This window comes from Petaurus breviceps, unplaced genomic scaffold, assembly GCF_028583685.1.
Source record: "Petaurus breviceps papuanus isolate PSGF00001 unplaced genomic scaffold, PetGlider_PUasm1.0 174, whole genome shotgun sequence".
Lineage (NCBI taxonomy): Eukaryota > Metazoa > Chordata > Mammalia > Diprotodontia > Petauridae > Petaurus > Petaurus breviceps.
Window position 1 is genome coordinate 78,995,015 of NW_027185761.1, and position 13,465 is coordinate 79,008,479.

The window sequence follows — 13,465 nt, forward strand, 5'->3', positions numbered from 1 at the left end:
TTCTTGAAAGATGCCGTTCAGGTCCTCCTTCTGATTATGGCTTTCAGGTAGTCCAGTGCTTCTGACATTGTCTCTGCTGGATCTATTTTCCAGGTCAGTTGTTTTTCCCATGAGGTATTTTACATTTTCTTCTGTTTTTTCATTCTTTCAAATTGTTTGATTTCTTGGTATCTCATAGAGTCATTAGCTTCCACTTGCCCAGTTCTAACTTTTAAGTAGTTGTTTATTACCTTTTGTATTTTCTTTTCCATTTGGCCAATTCTACTTTTTAAGCATTTTTCTTTTTCCAAGCTGTTGACTTTTTTTTTTAAAGCAATCAGGGTTAAGTAACTTGCTCAAGGTTACACGGCCAGTTATTTCTGGGTGTGGTGCTGAGTATCTGAGCCCGGATTCAATACCCAGGTCATCCCGACAGCCAGTGCTTTTACTCATTGTGCCACTTGGCCACCCCCTCTTATGTGATTTTTAAGCTCTTTTCTTTCTAGGCTTGAGATCACTTCCTGTTTTTCTTTTGGGTTTTGCCCATAAGTATTTTGACATCTTCCCTGTCACCATAACAACTTTCTGTGGTCAGATTCTTCTTTGTTGTTTTTTGCTCATCTCTTTCACTTTCTTTTAAATTTGAGCTCTGCTCCCAGGGTGGAAGGGCACCATCTCAGGCTTCTTGTGCTAGGGGCTGTAGGCCCTGGCTGTTTGTTTACCTGGTGCTGCAGTGATATTGCCCTGAGGCCTATGACAGACCCTTGTGTCTGGTGCTGTGCTGAGGCAGTGGGATGGTGGGTGACTGTCACTGCCAGAGGCCATAGGGGTCTGGCAGCGTGCCTGATGTTGATCCACTGTCCTAGGGCTGGTGTTGGGTTGTGTGCTAAGGCCAGTGGGGTTTTTCCTCAGAGATACAGTGAAGCACGTGTTGGGGGCCTGACCATTGGCAGCTGCCCATTTGCTTAGGCATTGGTAGGGTCAACATTCACCTGTTTTCCCAGGGCTGCCCTGAAGCACGAACATGGGGTTTCTGGTGTTGGCATTGGCCTGTTACACCCCCTGTAACAGGGGGCTCAGGATGGGCTGGCTGGCTGGCTGGGAGCTTCCTGTCCTGGACTGCTCTGCCCTTTTACCTGAACGTGACAGACTTTTCCTGCCAGTCTTCCACGATTGTTCCACCCTGTCTTTTTGCTCGTTCTGCTGTTCTGGGCTGTTTTATGGTTGTTTGGAGGCAGAAAATGAGAGAGTTGTGATTTACTGCTTGTTCTGCCGTTTTTTCTCACTCCCAGAAGTCTCTCTCTGACTTATATCTTTTTGAATATTTTCTGTTGTCTTGGTCTCAAAAATAGCTTATGGGCATCTTTCACCGAATCATAGATTGAGTACTGGAAAAAATCATGGAAGCCATGCAGTCCCACCTGCTGACTCATTCAGGGGTGATTATCCAGGCCCACCATGTAATCATTCCCTCTTTCTTACCGGTTTGCCCCATTGGAAGAAGCAGAGGAAACCAAGTCAGTCAATTGTTCTGCATTTTAACTTCTCTAGTTAAATTTTATTGGCATAAAGATTAAATCTATTGCCAAAATCAGGGTGGAAGGTTATCTGGGAATTCACTTATTAAGGCTGTTTTTACTCTCCATTGCCATATATATATATTTTTAAAAAGAGCCATGCGGTGGAAATCAATAGAGAGATTTAACATGGGTGTTGCAGTTCTCCGATTAAAAGAATAGTCTCAGCATTAATTCCAGAAATAAAACATTTGTGTCATCACTAGCATTGATTTACTTGGAAATATCATGAGTGCATTTGTATTCAAGAGGTCCAAGGACATTTTGGCCGTTAAGTATAACAGAATTGTTCCACACACAGTTCTGTTAAGTGCAGAGATTAGTGAAGAGCAAACAAACGGTTTATCTAAAGAAGATGATTGAGCTCTGATTTCTAGCAAGTATTTTTTCTTTTTAGCTTGAAGTGATGGAGAAATATGAAGCCTATCGAGATGCCATTGAGGGTATGCCTTCGTTCCAGATGGAGCTACAGTTATATCAGAAGAAAATGCAAGAACTGGCAGAGAGCTCAGACAAAGTAACAAGCATCTTGAAAGAGGTTTGTATTGTCTGGTGCTAACAACTGCACCTCAGCCATCCTTCCCTGCTTCCTGCCTGGAGGTAAGCCCTAGTGCACAAAGACTCTGCCAGCTGCATTCAAGCTCTCGCATTTTCTGCCAGGCTTTTAAGTAGGATCCCCCAAATCATCTTCTGCTTTCATTCTAAATGCGCTACATATGGATGTTGTTCTCATAAAGGTGAGACAGGAGGCATTTAAGTTGATAGTTATTAAGATTTTCTTAATAATCTCCATGGTAGTAGAGACGTCTATGTTTTTTTTCCCCATTTGTTCAGCATCTACCCCAGATACTGAATACCCTGAGATATCCTCCCTCGAAACTCTCAAAATTGTGTTACTTCCAAAATGGACCTAGAACATCAGAGCCTGGGAAAGCAGGGACCAAATGTGGCAGCAAATGAATGATATGAAATGGAGAGCCGTGATTTCCTCAAAGATCCTGTTTCTGTATTTTGCTATGTAAATGAAAATGCTTGTTTCAAGTTCAGAACTTTTTTTTAAGAGTCATGTTTAAGAGCCTACTGTTTAAACGATTGTTATTCAGTTGGAGGGACAGTCCACAGAATTTGCGTGCCAAGGTGTCTTTCTTGTACAAGTACTACTGAGTTCCTGTGAGGATCAGAATTGAAAGGGAAGAAGAAAATAGACTGGATCACATCTGTACAGTGAGATCAGTGACACATACTGCCCCATATCTCCCCCTCCATTGCCATCATCTCTGTGAAACAAAATCCCATCATTTTAACGATTCTTGAGAAATTGCTATGTGATTATGACTCATGGAATACCACAGTCCTGGAGTCCCCTTGCTAGGTGGCAAAGTCAGTCTGGACTCACTGCCTGTGTGATCTTGGGCAAGGCAGTTTACCCTGTTTGTTTCAGTTTCCTCATCTGTAAAATTATCTGGAGAAGACAATAGCAAACCACTCCAGTATCTTTGCCAGGAAAGCAAGAATTGGACATGACATGACTGAACAGCAGCAAAAAGTCCCGTTTGTTAAAATCTTCCCATTTCAGTTGTAACGACTCACCAACAACAACAAAGAGTAATGAAGAGAGCTATGTAGTGTATGAGAAACATCCTCAAGTATATTTGTAATGATTAATGTTTGAACGAACCATAAAATAGCACCAAGTTAAATGCCTGGAGAAGATATTGGGCCAACCATGTCATGAGCGTTGAAGAGAAGAGATGTACAGCCATAGGGTGCATTGGTAGCCAGTCATTTCCAGGAAGCTAGTTAGAAATGACTCCTATTGTGACATATAAAAAGTCTGTGAGACAATTCTTGGGTAATTGGTCATTTTTTTTTTTTAAAGCAATTGGGGTTAAGTAACTTACTCAAGGTTACACGGCCAGTTATTTCTGGGTGTGGTGCTGAGTATCTGAGCCCGGGATTTGATCCAGGTCATCCCGACACTGGAGCCGGTGTTCTTACTTGCTGAGCCACCTGGCCACCCCTAAGCAATTGGGGTTAAGTAACTTGCTCAAGGTTACACGGCCAGGTGTTTCTGGGTGGGTGCTAAGTGTCTGAACCCGGCATTCAATCTCCAGGTCTTCTCAACGCTGGAGCCGGTGCTCTTACTCGCTGTGCTACCTGGCCACCCCGGTAATTGGTCATTTTATTAATTATGGCTGGCAAGTAATTAATGGAAAGCATTAATCATCTGGTCATCTCATGGACCAAAGTCAGATCATGACAGCCTATTGACACTTATATGCCCTTGGAAGAGTGGGTGTTAGCTCTAGGCGTTCGGGAATCAACTCTGATTGGTTAACAGTTAATGAGATGAGTGAATATTATAATGAGGTGAACCTAGTGAGGGGGATGTGACTTTAATTATGTCACTTTTACTCCCAGACCACCTGTAGCCCAGGGCAATCTAGACTGAGGATCTACACCCTCTCCCCCCAAGCCTGAGTGGGGTCCGAACAAGGTTGAGGAGTCTATTTAATCCATTCTCGTTATCAGCCCTTCTTGACCTGGTAGAGAATGAGGAAATAAGAAAGGAAAAAATCTTGGATCTCCCTGATAGTAAATGGTTAGTAATATTAGAGAGAAATAACCATTTCTCGCATTCCCCCTTTTGATTCTCTTGAGAGACACAGTCTCTGATAATATGACAAACACTTCATCAGGGGTTTCTAACTGTGGGAATCAAAACTGTCCAACCTACCAGAAAAGAGACTGAGGCAGAGCCCTGAGCCAATGGCACTTTATTAAAGGGTCCATGGACAGCTCTAATGAAGTGGACCCCAGACCTTCCTCATAATCTGAGATGTCCCCTTCTTCTAGTGCCTCATTTGATACCCACATATGCAAAAGGGGCCTGGCAAAATCCAGCCCTTGAGGGCCAAAAATAACATCTTTGGGGGGTGGTCACAGATGGGGTGAAGCAGGAGTTTCTCCACTGACTGAGCCGTCATAAGATGGTCACTTGCTTATGTTGGGCAAGAGAAGCATCAAAAGCCTATCTCTCACCCATGCTGGGCTTGAAGAGGATGGATATGGCCTTGTCCTCATTCTCATGGTTGTGCAAGTGAGCTTTATGACTTGGTAAACAAGTAGTGGATGTTACATTAAGAACCTAGCTATCCCTGGGTGGGTTATGTAGTATATGAAACTGATTGGAATAGAGTAGGGGTCCCAGTGAATTATTTCTCACAGTGGAGCTGAGGGGAAACAATGTGAGGGGAGGGGGAAGGAAAAGAGATGATTGCATTGATATAATCAAAGAGGGTAGGAAAAAAGGCACACAGGGAAAAACCAAATGGCAAAAAAATAACAAAATTGTCCATTTAAGGCTCAGAAGTCTCCTACAGCTATCTGGATACCATCCGATGCAACCCTCCTATCTGAGCATGGCGTCTGAGCAGTTTCCAGCTGACTGGCTTCTCCAGTTCAGAGAGTTGTAGAGCTTTTTCTCTGCCAGAATTTTTTTTACAGAATTGGTCTTAACACAATTTTAAATTTGCTTTTCCAATAGCCGGATTGATTAATGAGAGTTAGCTCAAACCTTAATATTAGAAAATCAAATTGGGAACCTTTTAGACTAGAGAATATACATTTTTAAGTTAGCCCATTGTCATTTTGTTATATCTAAGAAACTCAGATACAATCCAAAAATTAGGAACCAATTTTTAGGAGCATGAGATTGTGCTAAGGAACTGATGACAGAAGACTTTTTATAAGGTAGACTCTAATGAATTATCTCAGAAGTTGCCATATTAACTACAACTGTAAATAAGTTATTTATATGAAAACATTTTCAATTTCTAGACACTTTAAAATGAATAATCCCTAGTGTAAGTGGGTATCTCTTTAAGGAGATGTCTCTTTCAGGCATTTACAAGGTTGATCATGAGCTATTTTTTGTTTCAGATAATTAATTGTGCTACTGTTCTTTTCATTAACACAGAATTCAAAAAGAATATTCAGGGTCCAAAAAAAGTTTACCTTCAAATGGTAAAGTCTGACTAATCACAGTAGGCTTGGACACAGTTGTTATCAGTACCATCTTAATTGCAACAAATTAGCTGACAAATAAAATTTAGAAGTCCTTTTAAAAACCACACAAAAAAATTTTTATTTGTAAAATTATTTCTCTTTCTCAGAAACAGTTTAAAATTTATCCTGATGTAAAAAGATAATCACTAGACTTTTTTTTTTTTGCTTTTTTGGAGGGGGAAAGGCAGGGCAATTGGGGTTAAGTGACTTGCCCAAGGTCACATTAATAAGTGTGTCAGGTGTCTGAGGCTGTATTTGAACTCAGGTCCTCCTGACTCCAGGGCCAGTGCTCTATTCACTTCACCACCTAGCTGCCCCATCACTAGACTTTCGTGAAGTAAATTAGTTGGAAACCTCTTATTTAACGCTTTAAAGTAAATCTTTAAAATTGGAATTGATCAAAACTAAGTTGGTATAAAATACCTTTAAGTATCATAAATCCCAAATTGTTATAAATAAGATTAATTCCTAATCACTACAAATAGATTCCTAGTTGCCCCCCCATCAAGAAGTGTTTTAAGTGATAGTCAAATAATTTTAGATGAAACTTTCACTTAAATATAAGTAAACCTAAAACTTTATAATTTCTCACATCGTAGTACTTCCTTCCGAATATCACAGCACATGGTCAGCAAGGCTGATAAAAATGACCCATTTTTATTTTTTCTTCTGTACAGTATAATTCATGTGATCTAACAGTATCAGACACAACAGTTTACCAGATTTCACAATATAAGAAAATTTAGAAACATAACAATACCATAAACAATATTATATATTTGAAACTTGAAACAAACCCATTATCAGTCAGGTGTTCTCAATTCAGTTAAATGCATTTCCCTATTACCTTACACAGGAAATCGTTTGTCTCATCACCATTGGCTATATATACTGATCGAATCTAAAAAGCCATACAAAATTATCAAGCATGAAGCAATCACGTCTAATTAAAGAAATCACAAAAACAGTTTACAATTCAGTTTTTGCCCTCTGCCAGGCTCGGGGTTAAGCATTTGACAACCCTGTGACCCTCCCAACTGCTCTGGAGGTGGGGGCTAGATTATCCCCTTACAGAGTAGTAAATTGTGGTAAATATGTCACACGGCTAATACAGTTGTAAATGCCAAATAGCAGGTGTCTTTTATATTAGATTCTGATTTACTATAGTTATCCTGTTAGGAGAACATACTCACACTGCATTCTGATTTCCTTTAGGACAGATTTTAGACCAAATCAAATCTGGATGTAAAATTGCTGATGCTAACATTTCAATCTCCAACCCTAACCCAGTTCATTTCATCTGTTATTCCACCAACTTCCTCGCTGGTTCTCTCACCTGCTCAGGTCTACTCCATGTATCTCCTGGATGAATGTTCCTTCAGATACTACTTTTGTCATGTTCCTTGCCTTTTGAAAACCCTGTAGCTCTCAAGTCTCACCTCTCAAGGTTAATTTAATCTTGTGTTAAACTGCATTCAGTTGTTCCAGGGTACACAAAGAAACAGAAAACTTGACTTTGTTAAGCACTCGTTGGTTTGGCTGATCCTTAATACTTTCTCTTACACAGAACCAGTCCCTGGAGGACCAGATTGAAAGTGCTCAGACAGAATTAAAGAAACTGAAGACGGAGGAAACCTCATTGAAAAGACTAGTCATTGTTGAGAAAGAGAAGCTTGCCAAGACCCAGCTGAAGATAAATAAGAAGCATGAGGATGTCAAGCAGTATAAACGCTTAGTATTCGAGTATGGATTTAAATTATTCTCAGCTGCTTTCTGAGAATGGAAATTGATCAGTATTCTATCATTTGGGATCTTTTGAAAAAATCATTGCTTTCATAATTAGTCGAGAACATAAACTTAAGTAATTATGGAGTTATTAATACCCCTCAACTTTAGGAAAAAAGGCCACTCCATTTCTTTTATGTAATTTTTAAAAAGAGGGCCTTTTGTTTGTGGTTTATTTCAATCCTATTAATTTTATGAGCTATCCAAATTATTTCTTATATTGGACAAACTAGACCCTTAATACTCTCAAATTTCTAGAAGGCTGTTAACTCAATGTTGACATATTCTAGGGGCGAGAGCCTTGACTGTCTTTGTCTTGGTCATAGTAATGAAAACATCCTGTGCAGTTAGTTGTATTAGTGTTGCACAAAGTATGTTCTAACTTCTCTGCCAGATTATAGTATTTGTATTTATAATATGAAAAATTCTACACTTTTGTTCTGCTGAGAATCAATCGTTTATTTACTATTTTAATATTAAAATTAACATTTCATCGAAAGAAATCTTTTCCTATTAATTCTAATAACATGTTTTTGGCCCTGGCAAGTAAGAGCAGGTGATTTGTAATATTTTGAAGAAATACTTATAGTATAACTGTCGAGGAGATAACTTGGGATCTCCAAAAGTCACCCTTTACATTCTAACATACAAATGAAGAGATAAAAGATTCCCCTGAGCTGATGCAAACAGTTGTTTTAGAAATTAAAAAAATCTTAGTCTTTTGCGAACAAAATTAGTTTTTTTTTTTTTTTTTTTGGAAAAAAAAAAAGTCCTGTTGTAAAGGCCCATTGACCAGATTTAGAAATGTTTTAGGATAGTGACTTTAATTGTACTGGAGTTTTGACTATATGAAGTATATCCGGAGTTTTAAGTATTTGCTTTTAGACATTAACATTTACTGATATGAAATTATTCTAACACTCAGCTTTGAACTTTTTAACAATTTGTTTTTATATTGAGTACAATTGTAAGTTTTGTCAAGCAAGTTTTTTACTTGATAGGAATAAGGAGAAGTGCTCACTTTCAAGTATCTTGCATTTCCATTTAAAGTTTGTCTTTTTCTGTTTGGACATTTGTTCAAAGAGCAGCCATCAGATTCCACCGTCTTGGTTTTTCTTCTAGGGAGTGTAATAAACTTCAAGAGAAGAGAGGAGCCATATGTGAACAGGTGACAGCAATTAATTGTGATGCCCAAAAAATCAGACGTGAAATACAGCAGCTCAAAGATGTCTCGGAAAGTGAGCAGCTGAAGTTTCAGGTGAGGAGAGCTTTGCCCTTTTGCACTGTAATTGCCAAGTAAAGGGAGTGACTGCTCAGAGAACCTCGGTGTGTTCATGGCAGTATCCTCTGCAAATGTCCATTCATCACATCATAAACATGACCAGCAGACAGAATCTCTTTAAAACACTTGGTTCTCACAGTTGCTTTTAACTGTTATTAAAACCACTTTCATTTCTAAGAAATTAAGGCTTGATTGAGGCTGTTGTCTTTTAAAAAATACTCCAAATTAATGTTCTAATAAAAAAGGATCTGAGAGGTGCTAGGTGATATTAGTGTTAAAATGTGTTGTAGCGATAGGCAGTCAGTCCACAAGCATTTTTTAAGCATCTGCTACTGTATCAGCTATGCAATATTCATAATGCCTATGAAAATTACAGATATGCTGATGAAGTTATCAGTCACAAAATATATCAGGTTTTCTATATGGGGGAATAAGCTGGAACATTTGTTAAAATACCAAAAGACTGAGTCCCAGAACCAGAAAGTCAAAGCCATCAGAGTAGTTATGACATTGGCACAGGTAGATAAAGTAGAAAGCACCCACATTCTCAAGCCTTTAAAACAGAACAGGCTACCTCAGGCAAAGGTCCTCCTCTCCCCACTCACAGCAACCACCCAGCGTCCGGGAAGCGCGCTCCCAGCAGCTCCGGCCCCTGGCAGTCCTCAGCAGGAGTCCTTAGCAGAAATTCTGGCTGATTCAAAAAGGGTTTCACGCTTCCGCTGCCTCTGCTGTGGCGGCAACAGCAGCAGCAGAGGCAAACTCAAAAAGGGTTTCACTCTTCCGTTGCCTCTGCTGCTGCTGCTGCCCTTGCCGCCACTGCTAGCCGCCACTGCTAGCCACCTCAGGAACAATAGCTTGGCTTCTGCTTCCTCTTGCTCTGCCCCTTCCTGTTACATCAGTAAGTCCAACGGGGCATGGAAGATCTTTAAATCCCATAACCCTTATAGCTACGTACTCGGAATCGGGCCAGGTGCAAGAGACAGACAAAAAGCACAAGACTTCAGTGCTTACCCTCATACTGAAACAGTTCCTGCCCTCAAGGAGATTAAATTCTTCCTGGGAAATTACATACAAGCTCACAAGTACACAATATACCTAGGAGGCAGGAGCAGTCAGGCATCCTGAAACTTGAGCTGAGAGATTCTCTTTGGCCCAGGTAAAGAGGGAATGCACACCAGGCATGGGGAGAAGAAGGCAAGTGTGAATGTAAATGCCTGCTCTTTGAACTATAATGGAATCCATTAATATACCTGGAGATGTGTTAATGGGGGGGAAGTGGAAAGGATATCCATGCTTACTGAGCCCCTGCTGTGTGCCAGGCACTCCTCACAGCAGCCCTGGGAGGTAGGCACTGTTGTCGTGCAGCGGGAGAACCTGAGGCAGACAGAAGTTACTTGGTTTGCCCAGAGTCACTTTTTCTGTGGCTGAATTTTAACTCAAATCATCCTGATGTGAGCTCCACCTGGGACCTTACCATCTTCATGACTTCCCAGATAGAACTCAGTTTCCTGGCCATCACTTCACCAGATACAATGTCTCCACCGTCGGACCATAAACTCCTTTGGACCAAGAGCTAACTTTTTTTATGCGTGTATTTTCAACCCTTAGCACCAAGCTTGGCATATTAAGCATTTCATAAAGGTTTTCATTGATTCATTCACCATAGGACACCAGAAGAGATGTGAGGCTGACTGAAGGTGCAGAGCTACGCTGGGGCAAAATTCGTTAGATTGATGAGATTAGTAACCTTCTAAATTGTCTGGGGTAGCATACAGGAATTCTTGATTGTGGAAGGCCTTTGAGCTTTGTTCTGTAGCCAAAGGGATTGACTTAAAGGTTTTTCAGCAGAAGATTGACATGGGCAGAACTTTCCTTTAGGAATATTTATTTTTTGTGTGTAGAAGACAAATGGGAAAGAGAAGAGCCTGAAATCAGGCACCAGGCTGTTAAGGTTGTCTGGATGATGGGGATGAACATGGACACTGGGCAGATGGTTGTGGGAGTGGAAAGAAAGATGTTCTGGCCATCAGCTTAGCAGGATAAGGGAGCTGGTTGGATCTGGATGGGAAAAGGGACATAAAGATGGGAGATAAGAGAAGTTGAGATGTTTGAGATGACCACATGGTGGTCAGGGAAAGAAAGCAGAGGCCAGCACAGGGATTTTGGGTGTCACCAGTGGACAGCATAGGATCATTATCACAGCATATGTGAGGACGTCTTCCTCCTGGCATCAGAGGAGGAGCAGCCAGTGGCGGCCAGACTTCCAGAGATATCCCAGTTTCCATGAAGCAAGAATGTGGATTATAAGAAGAAGAGATTGAGAATGGAGAACAGCTTAACAACAGGATGGAAAGAGAAGGGACTGCATGGACTGAATTGGGATAAGGTCACCAGCAAAGGGAGTTTGCCAATGGCAACTCTGAAATTCAAGGATTTACTAGAGATTGTAAAATCATATGTGTAGAGTAGAAGCAGCCTCACCAATCACATAGCCTAAAGCCCCTTGTTTGACGGATGAGGAAACTGAGACCCAGAAATGGGAAGTACCCATTATACAGGCTGTAAGTGTCATGTGGGAGGTTAGACCCCCAGGCTGTGCTCTAGAGCTCGGGCTCTTTGCCCTGGAGTGATGGAAGATTGCTGATATGATCTTTGCTTTCCAAACTCCAGATGGAGGTGGAACAGAGCTAAACTGGGGGGATCTGGCTCCCCAGGCGCCAGAACAACTCACCAAGAGACAACATTGTGATCTGGGTCAATAGAGCCTATATATACTGAGACCATTGATTTTATGAAATATTGAGGTAAGCTGTAGTTTATTCAAAATAAAACTCATGGGCTTTCATTTTTCCTTCTAGGAAATCTTCCTCACCTTGAAAAGTGCTGTGGAGAAATACCATGAAGCCATGGAAAAGGCAGCAGAGGAGGGCAAAGCTAGAATTACTAACAAAGCTGCCGAGCTAAAGAGGGAGTTTGTCATTTAGACTGTGCCAAATCACTTCATTTTATCGCTTTAGAACTTAAACAAGCAGGTGAAGGCTTATAGTTTTGAGAGACAGAATAACCCAGTGAGACCATCTGAGTGTTAGGATAGTAGACGAGGGCTCTTTGGATGGAAATTAAAATGTGCTTTGACACAGAATGATCTTCTAAAATGATAACATGCTTTAAAACTCCTTTTAAAGAAATCTCTTGTCAATAAAGTAATTTTCCTCTGGAGTCATGTGTCTGGGCTCTGGTCTCTTGTCAGGAGGAGTGAGGAGATCCAGAAAAGCAGAGGGCTTTAGAGGCGATTTTATTTGCTTTGGATTAGTTGCTTTTACAAACACTTTTGGAAAGCTGCTTTGTGGTTTGATGATTTTTTTTTTTTGCCTTTTGGGGGGCATTTGGGGTTAAGTAACTTGCCCAAGGTTACACGGCTAGTTTTTTTGTGGGGGTGTTAAGTGTCTAAGGCCAGAACCGAACTCGGTTCCTCCTGACTCCGGGGCGGTCGCTTTACTCACTGCACCACCTAGATGCCCCGGTTTGATGCTTTTCTAACTGCATTTATCAATATTGGGCTTCAAGGTTATGGATCAGCCCCCTTCCATCCATGATGTCATTTGATCCTCACATGAACTCTGGGAGGTTAGTGCTGTTATCATCACTATTTTACAGTTGAGAAAATGGATATTCAGAGAGGTTTTACTGACTTGCAGAAGGCTGGCTTCCAGTCCATGTGCTCATGCCTGACATTCTTCTGCTGGGTCCCATAAAGATCTTCTGTAGCATGTGCCCCTACATGCCTGCTGGGCAGATGAGCTCTGTTCTCCCTAAAGGATAGAGTATCCCCAAATCTGACCATCAATTTAGTTTTCCTTTGTTGCCAAAGATACCAGTGGGTATCAGCTCTTCACTCCATGCTTGTGAAACATGCAGGAAATAGCCAAGTTTCGTATTTGGAACTTTGACCCACGAGAATAAGGGAAATGCTCCTTGATTTATGGTCTTAACCTAGCAACTGATGGGATATCTAGATGTTATATGGTACATGATGTTGGAATTGATTTGAAAACTACTCTTTTGGCTTTATGTCTATTCCAAGTTTATTTAATCCAGACTTAAGTGGAATTTTGAGGAGGGAAATACCACAGTGAAGATATAGAAAACAGCTTCCAGTGATTTTTTTGGTTTCTAGTCAGTTGACTGCTTTGGGTAGAGCCAATATTTAATTTCACGTCCAACTGACATTTCAAGTAGCTAATCTTTTTTATGACAAAGCAAGGAAAATTGAAATTTGTACCTAGCAGAGTAGAGTTTGTGCATCTGATTAAAGCTTAATAGGATGTTTGTGTACTCCCAAATTTTCGTAGCACTGAGGGAAATTTTATGCTAAATTCCATTTACAGATAAAAGGCCTGCCATGGATTCCAATTAAGTCAACTCTGTTACTTTTATTGCAATATACTTTTTGAGGTGCAGAACCAAGATGGTGGAGTAAAGGCAGGGACTCACCTGAGTTCTCCCAAATTTCCCTATGAACAAGTTTAAAATATTGCCTTATAACAAATTCTATAGACAGGGTTGAGGTGAAAAGATCTTCCAGCCCAAAACAACTTAGAGGGTTAGCAGGAAAGATGTGTCTGGTGGGAGTGGCCAGCAGCCAGCCTGGTCACAAGGAGACCTCAAGGGACCTTTTACTGGCACTGGGTGCATTACGGAAGCACTAGCATTGGTTAGAGGTACCTCCTGCTTCCTGAGCCCCACTCAGGGAAGCCTCTTGGGCAGGGGAAGG

At 40.9% G+C, this 13,465-nt stretch overlaps 1 protein-coding gene across 1 annotated transcript in view; it reads left to right on the forward strand.

Moving 5' to 3' along the window:
• Positions 1 to 11,910, forward strand: part of LOC138158301 (kinetochore protein Nuf2-like) — a 45,034-nt gene extending 33,124 nt beyond the window's left edge. The window contains exons 11-14 of the mRNA XM_069084492.1: positions 1,954 to 2,094; positions 7,192 to 7,367; positions 8,532 to 8,667; positions 11,550 to 11,910. Of these exons, the coding sequence (XP_068940593.1) occupies positions 1,954 to 2,094; positions 7,192 to 7,367; positions 8,532 to 8,667; positions 11,550 to 11,675 (579 nt within the window). The 3' untranslated portion in view covers positions 11,676 to 11,910. The remainder of the gene's footprint in view (positions 1 to 1,953; positions 2,095 to 7,191; positions 7,368 to 8,531; positions 8,668 to 11,549) is intronic.
• Positions 11,911 to 13,465: the final 1,555 nt, after the last annotated feature.